Source organism: Paroedura picta, chromosome 11 (assembly GCF_049243985.1).
Source record: "Paroedura picta isolate Pp20150507F chromosome 11, Ppicta_v3.0, whole genome shotgun sequence".
Lineage (NCBI taxonomy): Eukaryota > Metazoa > Chordata > Lepidosauria > Squamata > Gekkonidae > Paroedura > Paroedura picta.
Genome location: NC_135379.1, coordinates 44151212 through 44168816, shown reverse-complemented (window position 1 = coordinate 44168816; position 17605 = coordinate 44151212). Strand labels below are relative to the sequence as shown.

General features: G+C 45.7%; 1 protein-coding gene across 4 annotated transcripts in view; it reads right to left on the bottom strand.

Annotated features, from left to right (window-relative positions):
- Nucleotides 1–17605, bottom strand: part of AOAH (acyloxyacyl hydrolase) — a 99998-nt gene that overhangs the window by 31035 nt on the left and 51358 nt on the right. For all 4 annotated transcript variants that reach the window (XM_077303384.1, XM_077303383.1, XM_077303382.1 and 1 more), the window contains 6 exons: nt 13834–13904; nt 10879–10939; nt 9769–9839; nt 7028–7076; nt 5659–5707; nt 3909–4003 (listed from right to left, as the gene is read on the bottom strand). In XM_077303384.1, coding sequence (XP_077159499.1) covers nt 3909–4003; nt 5659–5707; nt 7028–7076; nt 9769–9839; nt 10879–10939; nt 13834–13904 — 396 coding nt within the window. The remainder of the gene's footprint in view (nt 1–3908; nt 4004–5658; nt 5708–7027; nt 7077–9768; nt 9840–10878; nt 10940–13833; nt 13905–17605) is intronic.

Sequence of the window (17605 nt, the reverse complement as noted above, 5' to 3'; positions counted from 1 at the left end):
CCCCTTCCTACCATCACTAACCGAGGGATGGATGGGGGCTGATGACCTCAGTCTGCCCAATGGCCCCGCAAGATTTCGAAAAGTGGGGCACGGGGGGCCCAGATGTTCTCTTGTGCGCCAGCCTCAACCGTAGACCTGGCGGAAGAGCTCCGTCTTACCTGTTCTAAGGCCACATTTTGCCATTTAAAGCCATCTGTGATGTGAATGACCCATGTTCCCTGGGTACATGGTTCCATAAGCACAGTCTATACCAGGGATAGTCAAACTGCGGCCCTCCAGATGTCCATGGACTACAATTCCCATGAGCCCCTGCCAGTTTGACTACCCCTGGTCTAGAACCTTAGGAGATGAGCAGCTCTGAGATACTAGCATAAGTGCCGCTCTAAGCCCAGGAACTTTTCAAGGTGGAAAGAAAGCCCTGCTTAGAGCCAGAGCTCTGCATAGATTTATACCCAGTTCAAGGGGAAGTTTAATCATAACCATCGTCCGAGATTTATAAAAGGAATGCTGACACAGTCTCAAACTCTCCGCTGAATAATGCATCGATCTCCGGCTGCACCACCACCTTCATGAGTATTGTTACCATATTTATTAGGCAATTACTGCTGCCTCTGATTTATTGCGTTCATCACCTGCTCCGTTGTCAGTGTCATCCGTATAATCATTCCTCATAAAGCATTAACAGGGAAAAACAACTGCTCCTCTCGACTGTGGTGATCGGCTGGATCTCCAAAGGGAAAAGGAAATACTGCAAACAGGGCAATTTGCATGCCGTCCGTAAGGGTGTGATTATTACTACCGACTATTTGCTGGAAAGGCTATGCTTTTTCTCCCCTCCCTCCCGTCCCTCTTGAGCCTCGTGGCACATATAGTTGATTTCTTTCATAAAGGAAAAGGCCGGCGCTTCTTCTGCCTTGATGGGGGCAGTTTTGTGAGAGATGCAACCAAAGGTCCCCCTAATCGACCTGCTCTTGGAGCCCATCATAAAAATATTACATTAAGGGCTTGCTTCACTCTTTCTGAACACTGCCTGCCAATCCTGAGGGCCTTCAGGTAAAGGCAAGGCTGAAAAAGACAGGAGACAAATAAATAAATCAGGGGTAGTCAAACTGAGGCCCTCCAGATGTCCATGGACTACAATTCCCATGAGCCCCTGCCAGAATTCGCTGGCAGGGGCTCACGGGAATTGTAGTCCATGGGCATCTGGAGGGCCGCAGTTTGACTACCCCTGAAAAGATCATGCTTACCATGTTTGCAGCTGTGTAATCTGCTGTGAAGTTGCATCAGGGGACAGAGTCTGCTTGCTGTCATGTGGGGCAGCGGCTGGGCCCCCGGGCTTCTGGCAAGGCCCAGGATTGCCAGCTCTGTTGTGAGTGTTCCGCCACTCATGCCCCCAGCTGTGCACCCCACTGAGTGCCATCAGGGAAAGGGTTGTGGGCAGTGGGGATGGCTGTGGGCACAGGCAGCTGGAGGACTTGTAGTAGAAAAGCTATTGAGGACAGCAGGTAGTGAGTCACGGGTGTGAGTGGCTGTGTGGAAGGGGAAGTCTCTTCCTAGGGTTCCCCCCCAAATCTGGAACTGGCCCTGGTTACGCCTATTGGCCTCAGCAGACTGGAATAATTTTGCATGGGATTACGAAGATGGGCTATGAAGATGGAGACCAAAACCCCCACCTAAGGAGGTGGTGGGTTCTCCCTTCTCTGGAAATTTTAAAGCAGAGGCTAGATAGTCATCTGACAGAAATGCTGATTTTATGGATTTAGGCAGATTGTGAGTGGGTGGGCAGGAAGGGATGTGCCAGTGTTTTTCTCTTGTGGCCCTTCCTTGCATATTCAGGAAATGGCTGATTACCACTGTGGGGTGGTAGGTGAATTCCTTTCAGGCCAGGCTGAATTCTGGAGGGATTTTTTTTTTGCAGGGGGGGGGGTCACTTGGACATGAAATTGGGGTCACTGTGGGTAGGCAGGTAGTTGTGAGTTCCTGCATTGTGCAGGATGACCTTGGAGGTCTCTTCCAACTCTATGATTCTATGATTCCATTGTAAGACATGGAAAGTCCTGCCAAATTGCATCTAGGGATTTCAAGAGAAGAAAGGAACAGAGGTGGCTTGCCATTGTCTGACTCTGTGCAGAACCCTTGACTTGGTGGTCACCCATCCAAACAGCAACCAAGACAAAGAAGAAGAGTTGCTTCTTATATTCCGCTTTTCTCTACCCGAAGGAGGCTCAAAGTGGCTTACAGTCACCTTCCCATTCCTCTTCCCACAACAGACACCCTGTGAGGGAGGTAAGGCTGAGAGAGCCCTGATATTACTGCTCGGTCAGAACAGTTTTATCAGTGCTGTGGCGAGCCCAAGGTCACCTAGCTGGCTGCATGTGGGGGAGTGAGGAATTGAACCTGGCATGTCAGATTAGAAGTCCGCACTCCTAACCACTACGCCAAACAAGGCACAGTGAGAATCCTAATCGATCAAACATGCAAGCAAAACCAAAACTAACACCCTCTGTGCCCACATTCAGATAAGGCAGTCCCAGCATCTGCCAAAAGGTCTCTGAAAGTTCTCAACTACTTCCTGGATTGAGTTTGCTTCTAGATTCTGCTTGGCTGCAATTTTAAGGTATAATATTATTAATTCCAAAAGTTGAACTTCACAACACTTAAAAAAATAGTGGGTCTCAGGGTCAAATGCACTGAGCATTTTTGTGCAGCATAAGGTAAAGGTATCCCCTGTGCAAGCACTGAGTCATGTCTGACCCTTTGGGTGACGCCCTCTAGCGTTTTCATGGCAGACTCAATACAGGGTGGTTTGCCAGTGCCTTCCCCAGTCATTACCGTTTACCCCCCAGCAAGCTGGGTACTCATTTTACCGACCTCGGAAGGATGGAAAGCTGAGTCAACCTTGAGCTGGCTGCTGGGATCGAACTCCCAGCCTCATGGTCAGAGCTTCAGACAGCATGTTGGCTGCCTTACCATACCAACATATAAAATGTGACATTTAGCTTTGGAGTCACAGTTGTGATTGGCTCTAAAGTTAGTTGTCTTTAGGGTTGCCAAATCTATCTTGGAAAATTCTACCTTGAAGATTTGGTGTGTGGGGCGTGAAATTGTTGGCAGAGTTTAAATATGCAAAAAGAGCTGTTTTTCTACCTGCTTTTGACTACCAGAAGGAGTCTCAAAGCAGCTTACAATTGCCTTCCCTTCTTCACCCCACAATAGACACCCTGTGAGGTGGGTGAGGCTGAGAGAGCCCTGAGAGGAACTGTGACAGGCCCAAGGTCACCCAGCTGGCTGCATGTGGAGGAGGAGTGGGGAATCAAACCTGGTTCTCTGGATTAGAGGTCACCGCTCTGAACCACCATACCAAGCTGGCTTTCAAAGGAGTAAAGCACCAACTGCTTTAAGAATAACTAGCTTGACTGAGGACTGAAACACCTTTGTAAAGAAATAGAGAGACTCCTAGCAGTCCCTTGCACAGGTGGACATTTTAGGTGAGACCTAGGGATCCTCTGGTTTTACAACTCACCTCCAAGCAACAAAGATCAGGTCCTCTGGAGAAAATGGCTGCTTTGGAGGGTAAATTCCATTGCATTCTACTCCACTGAGGTCCCTCCCCCCTGGCTCTACCCCCAAAGACGCCAGGTATTCCCCAACCTACAGCAGGCAACCTAGAGATCTAACACATGGTTGGGAGTGTTAGAATACACACAAAGGCCGGCTTGCCCCAGACAGGCATTATCTGCTCTTTTTGCTCTGTGATCCTTGTTTACTGATGTAGAATCACCCGGTGGCTTCTAATTACAGAGGAATTCTGCATTCAGCGTCTATTTTCATCCATCACCCTTCCTAATAGAGAATAAGGTGAGTGATCAGAATCTCAACAAGAACATTAAGCAATTAAATTGGCCTACCCATGAAATCTGTGATGCTGTTAGCCATTCAGGGGGGATGTGGAAGTGAGCCCCAGCTGAATCTCCCAACAGGATAATTCCCTTGGACTCTGTCCCTACAAAAGGCATTGCATAAATCATTTTAAAACTCTCACAAACAAGTCTGCAAAGCTGTGATACGCCAGACCCGACCACAGCAAGAAAATCCCTGAAACTCTTTCATTGCAGAGGGCAATCAAAATAATGAATTGGCCATTTTTTGCTCATTTTCAAGAGCCCACAACAAGATTTTCAACTCCATTTGCACGATAAATAACCCAGAATAAATGGAGGTTCCAGACAGTTTTACCAAAAGTGCATGCTAAATTTTAAAGCTCAAATTGTTATTTTAATGTGAACTGCGCTAGAAGCCCTATAAATTTTATTGTCCCCAGTACTTTCAGACACATTTTAAACATTTAGGAAAATCGGTGTATTGAGTGCTTTGCTGCCAGTTTAGTTTATGAGGACTGAATTTCATCCTTTTTAAATGGGCTGTTCCAGAAGGACTATCCAGGTTTGTTAAACTGCATTCTGCTTGAGTTAGCCTTATAAGACTTATAAGTCAGGCACCTTTACAGAAAAATTGCATATCCCCATTTACCAGAACAGTTTTGCAACGATGCATTGCTAGTTTCACACAAACTAAATAAATAATATCTAAAAAGATGAGTGATGAGACTAGAAATCCTTCCACAATCTAGTCAGGGGTTGCAAAATCCTGTCACAGCTGACTTATGGGGATCCCACAAGGTTTTCATGGCATGGGACGTTCTGAGATGGTTTTCCGTTGCCTGCCTCTGAGTCTTGGCCCTGGTATTCCTTGGTGTCTCCCATCCAAATGCTGATCCCTGCTTAGCTTCTGAGATCTGATGAAACCAGGCTAGCCTGGGACATTCAGGACAGGATCTAATAAGGGTTTTCCCAATATGCACAACTTGTTTCTGCTTTTCCTGGCAGTGAGTCTGCTAACACCAAAATCACATCAAGTCCAGGAGTTTTGCACATCTTCCCTCCCTCTGTATTTTTCCAGTTGACATATTGTTTTAGTTTTGTAGAATTGTGCTATTTTTCCCCTACAAGACTATGGTTTTACATAGAGTTCTGGCAAAATCGCAGAGTGTCATGCCAGCAATTTGACATCCCTTCAGTGTATTTACTGGAAATTTCATTGTGCTGTTAGGACAATGACATTCTCCTAGCCCCACGCATACCCTACCTCAGCTGTCCCCAACCCCTGGTCCGGGGACTGGGATGGGTCCGTGGATCAGTCGGTACTGGGCCACAGCTCCTCCTCCCCGGCTGCTGCCTCGGGGGCTGCCCTGGCACTCTGCCACTGGCTCACCTTTGGTGCTCTCCGGCAGCCAACATGGCTGGGGCTCCCCCTCAGCATGGCACTGCGCAGCTGCTGCTGGCAGCGCCCCCCAGCAGGCAGAGGGAAGTCAGGGGCGCCGGCAGGAAAGCAAGTGGAGCAGGGGCTCAGGCGGCAGCGACATCCCTCGGCAAAAGACTACCCCCCCCCCCGGGCCTCAGTAAAATGATCAAGCATTGACCGATCCCCGTTGATAAAAAGGTTGGGGACCACTGCCCTACCTGACATCAGCATTTCAAGAACACAATGACCCTTTATTCAGTACACACAGACACACAATATTCTGACATTTTTTGAGAAACCATAGATAAATTAAATGTACTACAAATATGAACTCTCTTTTAAAATAAGAGGAATTACCATTACAGAATTTTTGCTCGTATGGAATGCCATCTTTTTGGTCAACACCCTGATAAAACAAGAAGAGAACACTAGTTTGTCTATTTATATGCATACATACATATGGGCATACTCAAACACACCCCATATAAACTCAACACAGGTTCCCAACTTGTTCAAATAAGAGGATCCCCTTTAAGACAAAAAACATCAAAGATCCCCACATTAAAGGTTCTATGAATTCCCACTGTTACGTAGATATGGGATGTAGGAATCACAACAGTATCTGCATACATTTGAAAAATAGTAATATGTGTATGTGTGAAATACAGTCTTTACTCAGTCTACCAAAGGCCTTTGCTTATTTATTATACTGAGTCATTTAAAGCTGTTTTGCAGGGATTGGAGGGGCAGTTAAAGCACAGGCAGTACATGCCAATGACTTGAAGCAGTACAAGAAAACTTCATGATTGGTATAGCAGGGCAGACACCTGTGTACTGTTATTACCCCGTGTGGATTAGGGCAAGGGGACATTTTGGTGTCTGTGGCCTAATTCACACAAGAAGGGAAATGACATTGAACGCAGAACTTGGAGGAATTGGTTGCCATGTAATCTCCCCCTAAGAAGAGCTCCAGTCTGATTTTCCCTTCCCATATCTGAAGACATGGCTCTGGAAAGCTCATCTGTAACCACTATGCCACAATTCCCAAAATTCAGTCCTCTCCCACACTCAACGAACATTCCAAGTCACAGGTTCTTGACACCCTCTCTCCACACCCATGCCCTCATTTTTTACCACACCACCATAACCCTCCCGACACACACAAAACACACATTCCACCCCATGCCCTTACAGACTGGACAACTCCTCCCCTTCCTCTTCCCACTGCCAAGCTCTAGCGTCCGTTGCATTCCTGGATACAACAGGCTTTGCCCCTAGTTTATTACATTTACTTATTATATTTATATACCGCTCTTCCCGAAGGCTCAGGTATATGACTGGGGATCAGTAATCTTCCTTTCAAAAAGCCGCAACTGATTAACTAGCTTCATATCTAATATCCTCTGCAATCCCTGGGGGCCTCTCCCCAGTCAGCCAGCCCCTCCCCAGGACTGTGGTCTTCAGTGTATCCCAACTATTTCCTTCCCAGGGTGGTGGAGGTGTGTGTTTTTGTGTGTGTATGTTGGGGAGATGCCACTCTCTTCTTCTGGCACACCAATCATGGCTATGGCTTCTGCTCCCCAACAAAGCTGGGCATCACAGAGACACACATTCTTGGGGTGGGGTGGGGGAGTCCTTGGAATAAAAACTCATAAACAGATTTCCAAACAAGGAGAGAATATATGAGAGAGAAATGTCATGCTTGCTATAACATTCAACAACTCACCCATATGCCATTGCAGTTAGAATCCTGCTGAGCATCCCAATTATCAGGGCTAAAGAAGAAAGAAAAAGGAAAGGGTGTCAAGCAAGGAAATCAAAACAGCTTTGCAGAAACGAACAGGCATTTAGATCTGGTTTTCAAGGAAAAGCGTAACTCTCTAGCAACATGTCTGTTCCACATTTTTCAGGACCAATCTAGGGCTGGGATAGGCTAGCACTTGCTGTAAGACTTATCCTTATCTGAAGGACCACAGAGGGACTTGAAAACTAATGGCGAAAGATCTATTAACGTTTATATACAAGAATGAATAAGAGTGCTCTATTTAATCCCAAATGGTATTCAACATGTATACGGTCACCACAATATAGTTGTTTGCAAACAGCATCAAGGCTCCGAAGTACAATCTAGAACAGTGGTTCTCAACCTGGGGGTCGGGACCCCTTTGGGGGTTGAACGACCCTTTCACAGGGCTCACAGCAGGGTGAGCAGCTTGGCTGGGGAGGGGGCGCTGTCACTGTTGACGCTCCTCCTGCAAGTGCCCACGCTTGGCCACCAGCCGCTCCAGTAATGCCTCCAGCGCAGTGCAGTCTCCTGTGAGGCACTCCAGGTAGCACAGGTCAGCGGGACAAGAGGCAGCACTGAACTGAGAAACCCCAGCAAAAAGCCAATTTATCTACAATCATGAACAATGGATCTTCACACTATTGGTCAATTTTGGTTTAATTCCTGTGAAAGAACACTTGCATAATTTTATATTTGGGGGTCACCACAACATGAGGAACTGTATTCAAGGGTTGCGGCATTAGGAAGGTTGAGAACCACTGGTCTAGAACCATCGTGTATATGCCGACCACCATGCTTGGTTCGACAGGGAGACAAATACATGGGTCCAAAAGCATTGTACACATGTGAAGCTGCCAGTGGGTCCTGCACTTGTAGGGACTCTGTACGCCTCTAGTTCTGGGTTTGGGTGCCTCTTCTCCTATTATTTCTACTTTACACAGTTTGCAGAAATCAAGGCTCTCCCTTCTCCCTGATTTCAGAGAGGCAACAAACTGCAGCCATTGGGGTCAAGTGAAGAGGTGTATGTTGCCTCTTTTCTGAGCGTGGCTTAGATGTGTGGCTAAATGGATTATGTCCTGATAAATGTTGCTTTGAAATGAACCCATGTGCGAATTCTTAAAATCTAAAAAAAAAAATGTTTAGAAATTTACTATACACTTATTTATTATGGGGGAGGTCCAAAGGAAATTTAGTTTGATTCCATTTGCACACGGTATCTACAGCATTGTGTAATAGCCACAGCCTGCATATTTCAGCAAGGACTGGCAGTCTTATTGCATTACAGATTATCCAGTTTAAGTCTGGGGTCACCACCCCCCTCATTAGTTCCTATATTCCTTGAATCATAGTCATAGAGTTGGAAGGGATCTCCTGGGTCATTTAGTCCAACCCCCTGCACTATGCAGGACAGTCACATCCCTATCGCTCATCGACTGTAACCTGCCACCCCCTTGAATCTTCACAGAATCAGCCTCTCCGTCAGATGGCTATCTAGCCTCTGTTTAAAATTTCCAAAGATGGAGAACCCACCACCTCCCGAGGAAGCCCAGGAGTTTTCTTTCATCTGGTAAAGTGCCCATTGTGTCAATTTCAGAGGATTGTGACTACTCACAGACACTGTTAATACAACTTCTGATAGTACGACTGTTAATACCAATATGTGGACAACACCATGTCCCACATTGGGGGACCCTCCTCCCCAATTTGGGTTCTCAGGCGACCTGCCAACCCCACACCTTGTAATATTTATGGCCATAGGTCTGCAATAACTCAGTTGTTCTTAACAGGATTCAGAAATACAACACTTAGGAAAGTCTACTCCGGAAAAATAAAACGGTCAGATTTTGCAGGAACTGAGAGAGGCGGACACAGACGGATTGTTATCACCTTAAAGACGATAAGGCAGACATGAATGATGGGGACTATCACCTGGGCAAACAGAAACACCCCAGAGCAAAGAAGAGAAGAAAAGGAAGCCTCCAGAATTGTTAACAAATACAGAGATTATTGGAGAATGATCCTGTACAACCTGAAGAAACACCTCAGGAATGAGCTGGGCGGTCAAAACGTTTTTATCAGCTGCTGTCAGAAAACAGAAGTTATTTGGCATGCTGAAAGATGCAGGGATGTTTGAGGAAGAGGGAGATGGATGGAATGGCGGTGAAAAGGCCGTGAGGTTGCAACTGACTTATGGAAACCCCATAGAGTTTTCAAGGCAATCCCATAGAGCAGGGGTAGGCAAACTGCAGCCCTCCAGATGTCCATGCTGGCAGGGGCTCATGGGAATTGTAGTCCATGGACATTAGGAGGGCTGCAGTTTGCCTACCCCTGCCATAGAGTGATCCGGGTCGGGTCAGGGCATTGATGGAATAGATTTGTTAAAAATTTCAGAGGTTTTAGACACAGTGTTGCTTCTCTCTCTCTCTCTCTCTCTCTCTCTCTCTCTCTCTCTCTCTCTTTCTCCATCTCCCTCTCCCTCCCCATAACAAATGTTTGTGATGACTCCGTCATCTGGAAACCCCTGGTTAGGACAGTCATTTGGATATCTTCCCACCCCTAAACAAACAATGTCGTACAGCAATATTGGCAACTTTCAAGATTTCACTCTCAATATAAAGTGAGTTTTTTTTAAAAAACAGGGAGCTGGTTTTAACCCAAAGAGCTGAAATCATCCAAGTTACCGTCTCCCGGGATACACAGAGGCCGTTCCGTCGTCGCAGTCCCTGCCTCGCCAATGATAGCCTCTCAAGGTCTGAACACAGATAGAATAGAACGTTCGTTGTTATTTTTACCCTTGATCCTTTCAAACATCTAAAATAAGAATCTAACTCAAGAGGAAGCATAAACGCGGGTGTAAATCAGCCATCTCTCTCCCAGCTGTCTTTAGAAAAAAATGACACATTGATCATTTTAGTGCAGGAATAAGACATGCCGGCAATTTTAATATTTTTTTTCCAGATAGCTTTGCTTCACCTTTTATTAATATTTCAATAAACATGACATCCTTTGGCAGAGCAATTTGCTTCTCCGGGCAATGTACCTTCACAGCCAAATCTCCAGGAAAGATATAAAGGAATGATTATTTTCCCTGACCATAAAAGAAACAGTATTTCAAAATAATAAACAGCCGTGTACTGGCTGCTCACAAAGGAAGAGACTTCGTAGATACTGGGAGAGATTCTTGTGAGTAAAGCTCATCTGGCTTTATTGCGGTGTAGCAGTTTACTGTTTGACTAGGGAGCCCTGGATTTAAATCACTGCACAATCCTGAATTCACTGGTTGTTCATAGGGATGCCAACCACCAGGTCAGACCTGGGGAACCCCTGGAATCTACAGACTACAGAGATCAGTTCCCTGGAGAAATTGGATGCTTTGGAGGGTGGACTCTATGGCAGGGGTAGTCAACCTGTGGTCCTCCAGATGTTCATGGACGACAATTCCCATGAGCCCCTGCCAGCAAATGCTGGCAGGGGCTCATGGGAATTGTAGTCCATGAACATCTGGAGGATCACAGGTTGACTACCCCTGCTCTATGGCATTGTACCCCACTGACTCTGTCCTCCCTGGCCTACGCCCCCAAATCTCCAGGAGCTTCATAGCTAGGATCTGACCACCCAAACTCCCCATCCCCCACTGGTGGCCAGGAGGAATCTGGCACCTCTACTTGTTGAGCTTTGGCCTGCCATTATCTCTGAGGCCAACCAACTGATTGAGATATCATGGGGAAGTGATAGAAGCCGCCCCCTGGACTTTGAGGGAGCAATGGGGTAAAAACATGACCAGTACTTACCGCAAAGTTACTAAACATATCTCCATCCAAATCTTCAAAAGGTAACTCATTTTTCATAACCCTGGGAGGAAAAGAACAACGCCCAAGAGAACTTGTAAACTTCTTTTCGTAAAAAAAAGTTATTAAAATGAAAGTTCAATTCACAGGATCATCATTTTCCCCAACTCTGTGCTTAAGCACAGCATCCCTTGCCAAGGGGTATATTCAGTGGTGGTGTCATGGTTCAATAATAGAACATCCCTGGCTCAATCCCGGGCAACTCCAAGTAAAAGAATCAGGTAGGCGGTGATAACAAAGACGAACGGATGTATCTGTGATGCCACGCTTTGAGGGCTGTTAGAACCAATCCTTCCCATCAACATTGCTTCCCCCTTTTCCCTGCAAAGTATTCATTCATCATCTTTACTGTACACCAAAATCGTTGCATTCATTCTCCGTGTGAAGCTGTAAACTCTTCCATCAGTGCTCCCGTTAGCATTCGTGACAGAGACAATAAGATGTTTGAAACAACATACTAAGCGACATCATAAAGCAAGACATTGTGCAAATCCCGAAAAGGACATCACAACAGGATTCTCGAGAAACACTGGCATACTCGGTGGGGCATGACTGGCTGTTAAAACATTTCCAGCTCCTCGGGCTCAAGGCAGACGGTGGATTTGTGTCCCAGAGTTGACACCAGCATATTTTCATTTTTATGCCTTTTTATGCCCACCCAGACTCCGGCTAGAGTGGCCAGGCAAAGAGAGATGCCTGACAAACAAAGAAATTCCAGTACCTTCAAAAGGTCTAAGGCAGGAAGGTTAGGGGCTTGTGACACTCATGATGCATTGCTAGGCCAGATGTACATGCAAGCACCATTCATCACAGCACAACAAGGCGACAGGGCCAGGGTCAGTATACCCTGAAGGTAGGGTAGGGGGATTCGGAGGGGGGGCATTGCTGCTGACTCCCAGTTCTTACACCTCCTCTGCTGCCCGCACTCGCCCCCTTCCTCTGCCCGCTTGCGAGTGCATTTGTCACCTGTGCTCTCACCCGCATGTGCAGCCTAGTGCTGATGGAGAAGCACATGTGGGTGGCACAAAAATCATTAGCACTCCTGATGGCCATGGCACCAAGCACTCCTAGCTGGACTCCCTACCCAGCATGGTTGGGGAGAAAGCATGGGCAGCTGGCAATGGGAGAAATGCGGTGTGTGAGGGAACGCGTGGGTGAGCAGGTAGGCAAGAAGAAAGGCTTGGCAGTGGGCATAAAAGGGGGGGCTGGCCACTCTTTGCCCAGCACCCCCAAAGCCTGGAACCAGCATTACAAGGAGAGATTTATAATGGCAAGCATCAAAACCACAACTGCAGGATGGGACACTTGCTGGGAATCTGTGACTTGCCAGCTACAGTAAAACAGTGTGTCCTGCCTTGGACGGGGAGGGGGGGGGCAGGGATGACACAATTTAAAGAACGAATGGGGGTGGGGGGTTGTGGAGCCACCCACAGCTACTCCACTTTTCCTCCTTTGCCATAGATCAAAGGAGGTTTTCCTTTGTTCCAGTTCAGAAGGGAACCTCCAGGATGCCCACGAGTCATCCTCACAGTGAATGCAACATTATGCGGAAGCTCCCTGTAAATGTGGGGGCATGCTGCTGTCTCATATAGAAAATGCCTGTGAGTGACTACTGACTCATGGTCTCTGGGTTGCTTTCCACAGGGCTGTCACAATTAAGCTTTGCTGGGTTACAGCAAAATCTGCTTAGGTCCACGGTTGTTAAAATCAATTGGACAACTTCAGAAGAGTCACGGACAGGACCGAGCGGTTTGTTCCCCTAATTGGACCAAGAAGCATTTATGGAAATCTGTGTACACAAATTGGGGCTTAAAAGTGCTTAGCACGGTTTAGATCATGTGTATGACCTTCAAAATGAACCAATTAACCTGGCATAGAAGGGAAAGCAAACAACGAATGGGTTTATAAAAGCTGTGAGCCGAACAATTAAATAAGCTTGCATAAAGTCCAAGGAGCAGAGCAGAACATGAAAAGCATGCAAACCTTTCAGTTTAATGACCTCTTATAAATTACGGCTGCCTTAGCAGATAGCTGGAAATATTGGGGAAGTTATTTGAACAAACACATCATACATAGATGTGTACTTATGTGCCCAGAAAATGAGCTGGTGGGAGGGGATGGGAGAAAGAATAGACTGCTAACAAGGAGACATTGGGGGGAAAGGGGCCCTTTGCAGTAGTGTAGTGAGGGGAGGGGAGGCAAAGCAGATCAGTTGTCCCAGGGACCCACAGGACAATACCAATGGATTGGTTCACATTGCTGAAGGTTGTACTAGCTTTGATCTTCAGGGCAGTGACTTACAGAGCCCAAGAGGAACCCTATTTGCCTCTCTAGTGAATTGTCACTCATGTTTACCAATGGATTCATCATCATCAGTCATCAAATACAATATATCACGTCTATTATGCTGACAGCCCATGTTCACACGAACACATGAAATGGATTTATATAGAGTCAGAGTCTATCAAGATCTCTTTTGTCTACTGTGACTGGCAGTGACTATCCAAGATCTTGGGAAAGGGTCATTCACATCACATACTACCTGATCCTTTTAAGAGGAAATGTCAAGGATTGAATCTGGGACCTTCTGCAGGCAAAGCAGATGTCCTACTAACCTACCCCTATGCTGCCACCCCACTGAGCCTTGCTGCCATTTAGATGGCTCTTTGTCCAACAGAAGATCACCAGAAATTGAAGGAGGCTCCTCAGAGGGTAGTTGGGTCCACACCATTAAAGTACTGACTACTTTGCATGAGGAGGACTTCATGTTTCCTCCAGCTAAATTCTCTGTAGCTCTGACACTGGCACAAACTTAGTTGAAAAAAGTAATATCTCTGCAAGCACGGTAAATCTTCAGCACATTCTGCAGTAAAATGGTTCAACACAACTTGTACATACTTCTCTATTTTCTCACACAGATCCTTCACAAGAGGAAGTAAACATATGCTTGACAATCCATGGGCTTTTTTCTAGGAGTAAGAAACAAATTATCAGCTCATCTGGGTTCTATAACTGCTCCCCGAAGAACTGTAGTTAACATCACCTTGACAATGAGGCGGTATATAATAACGACTAAGCTTGAAACATCAAAAAAATGAATCTGCTCACAGGGTTCAAAGGATCATTGAATGGTCTTTAACAAATTAGAGAAAATTAGACAAATACTGACTAGAGAGGAAATGATGCCACTGAACTTTGTCATTAAAAAGGACGATTTAGTAAACAGAGCACATTTATCCTTGGGTATGAAAAGAATACATTCGTTTTAATACTCAGTGGAGATTCCTCACTTGGATACAGTGCAACATGAATTTTTACTCTCATCATATTAGGGTTTTAAAAATGTATATCATGAATCTTTATCAATGCCAGTCACTGGGTCTCTTTGCTCCAAATTAATTCATAGTATATCTGCACAATCTTCTATTGATATTTCAGTATTAGATTCTCCCCAAGTAAGCTCCAGGCTACAACCGTGGAATTTCTCCTATTAAAAATTATCTTCTATAGCTGTATCACAAAACTGCAGGTGGGAGAGCATTTGTGAGAATCAGGAAACACCCAAGAACTGCAAAGATTACTCATTTTATGTTAAATTTCTATGTACAACAATGAACTGTGTCAATTTGCCCTTAGACTGTATGACAGAACTAGGTGGAGTCTGCATGGGGCTTTTTATCCTGTTCCACTCTGAATAAATCCCTGCTGTCTACACTGAATTTGATTTCCATTTTGATTTGGGGTGCTTTACATTTCCCCTCTACAACATGCATAATTGAGACACGATTACCCCACCTTTCCCCGCGATATCCAGAAGCGGATATAACTCGGCATAATTGATCAAGCCGCTGAGGCAGAGAAGCAATCTGTCCCTGATTGGCTGGATGCCAGTTCAAAGACTCCCTAGTTCCCAGTTACAAAACTTTCCTCCCAAGATTTATTTTTGGAATCTGTTTTAAAGTGACTGTGCTCCAGAATCCCACACTTCTCTCAGCAGAGATTTGCCTCATTGTCTGAGAGGCTGCTGCTGAGGGCTCAGTTCCCCTTCCTGCCTGCCCACTAGCTTGCTTGCTTGCTCACTTGCTCACTCGCTCCTTCAGGAAAGGAAAAAGACAAGCAGCCTCGTGCTCAAATGCCGAACGTTTTTTGTTTCAGTTTGGGAGGGATGAAGCAGAAATACTTGGGTTCAAATTGATCTGAATTCAGCAGGATCGACAGCAGGGGGAAAAAAGGAAGTGCAGAATCAGCCCTACACAATCACCTACTTGGGAGCTCTCTAGCAGAATACAATGAGGAACGGGTGAAAAACTGAAAACGTTGCCATTTTCTTTCCACTGCACCTATGGAAACTCACTGGCAAAAAATGGCCAAAATATTAGGTCAATTATAACATACCAGTTATCTTGGTGTAGTGGTTAAGAGTGGTGGCCTCTAATCTGGAAAACTCGGTTTGATTCCCCCTCCTCTACCACATGCAGCCAGTTGGGTGACCTTGGGCCAGTCACAGTTCTCTCAGAGCCCTCTTGGCCCCACCTACCTCAAACTATTTCTGTTGTGGGGAGAAGAGGGATAGGTGATTGTAAACACTTTGAGACTCCTTTGGGTAGTAATAAGCATGGTACAAAAATACAGCTCCTTCTTGTTTACTTTCAGATCCCTCTTCCATGGCATACCGTAGAACTTTCTGTAACATTTCTAAAGCTGATGGAGTGAGAGGTGAAATAACTCTTTTTAACTTTCGTCCAGTAAAGAAGAGAAAACTATTCCGTAACTGTTTTGAAATCCAACTTGTTCACTTGTTCTTAGCAGCCTTGCCTGTGTCCTGAGACATTGCCAAGGCTGATATGTTCTGTTCTCAAGGCCACAGGCAATGGTTTATATCATTGTTTATGTTACCAAAGGATTGGGAAAGAACAGAAGAGTTGACTTTTGTGACCTTTCTGGGAAGCTAGCCTGGAAACAATGGGGTGGTCCTGTGGGATGTGCCAGGGGGTGGAGACCCCAGGTTATTGGTTTGACCCAAAAGCATCATCTTTCCCCACCTTCAATGGATTGTTATAAAGTCTCATGTATCCTATTGTTCTATACACAGATTTGTGAACTCCCCTGTGTCTATATTTCTGCTGTAGTAAAAATATACAAAAGGTTTTTTTTCTAGGAGGTTGAGAGGGGACATGATAGCCCTCTTTAAGTATTTGAAAGATTGTCACTTGGAGGAGGGCAGGATGCTGTTTCTGCTGGCTGCAGAGGAGAGGACACGCAGTAATGGGTTTAAACTTCAAGTACAACGATATAGGCTAGATATCAGGAAAAAGTTTTTCACAGTCAGAGTAGTTCAGCAGTGGAATAGGCTGCCTAAGGAGGTGGTGAGCTCCCCCTCACTGGAAGTCTTCAAGCAAAGGTTGGATACACACTTTTCTTGGATGCTTTAGGATGCTTAGGGCTAATCCTGCGTTGAGCAGGGGGTTGGACTAGATGGCCTGTATGGCCCCTTCCAACTCTATGATTCTATGATTCTATGATTCTATCAGAGACCCATTATGATTTATTGGGGATGGGCAAAAGGTGCCCTAATTTGGCTCCTGGGCCATCAAAGCTGTGCATGTCTAGTTTTTTTTTTAAGTAATTTGTAAGTGAAAGAATGTGTGTTGAATTTATTTCCCTGCCCATGTAAATCTAATTTGGGTTTCTATGGGTTTTAGGGATGATAAAATTAGGTTGGCACAGTGAAGATGTTTAACCATTTCAGGCCCCATACAGGAATATCAGGAAAAGGTTTTTCACAGTCAGAGTAGTTCAGCAGTGGAATAGGCTGCCTAAGGAGGTGGTGAGCTCCCCCTCATTGGCAGTCTTCAAGCTAAGGTTGGATACACACTTTTCTTTGATGCTTTAGGATGCTCTGGGCTGATCCTGTGTTGAGCAGGGGGTTGGACTAGATGGCCTGTATGGCCCCTTCCAATTCTATGGTTCTATGATTCTATGAATAACGAGCTTATAGTATGGTTACCATAAATATGTCAAAACTGGAGATTAATGGGCAGATGCATCTTTCGTTGTGGAATGCTGAGCGTAATGAATTGAGAGTGTCTCCCTTTACTTATTACTCACCTTCTACCTATATGCCTGAACCGGTAATTCCCATTTCGTGTCTGAGGAAGTGTGCATGCACATGAAAGGTTACAACTTGAATACAAAATGCTGGCATGCAACAAGACAGCAGAGGACACGACCCACAGTAATGGGTTTAAACTACGTGTAGATCGTTACCGGCTGGATATCAGGAGACAGTTTTTCATAGACTCGTTCAGCAGTGAAATCAGATGCCTAAGGAATTTGTGAGCTCCCCCTCAGGGGCAGACTTTAAGCAGCATCCTTATCCTGGATGTTTGAGGCATATCCTGCATTGAGCAGGGGGTTGGAGTAGATGGCCTGGATGGCCCCAACCAACTCTGTGATTCTATGATTCTAACAATGTCTAGAGAGCCAATTGGTGTGGTGCTTAGGAGTGCAGACTTCTAATCTAGCATGCTGGGTTCGATTCTGCACTCCCCCACATGCAGCCAGCTGGGTGACCTTGGGCTCAGCACTGATAAAGCTGTTCTGACCGAGCAGTAATCTCAGAGCTCAGGGCTCTCTCAGCCTCACCCAACTCACAGGGCGACTGTTGTAG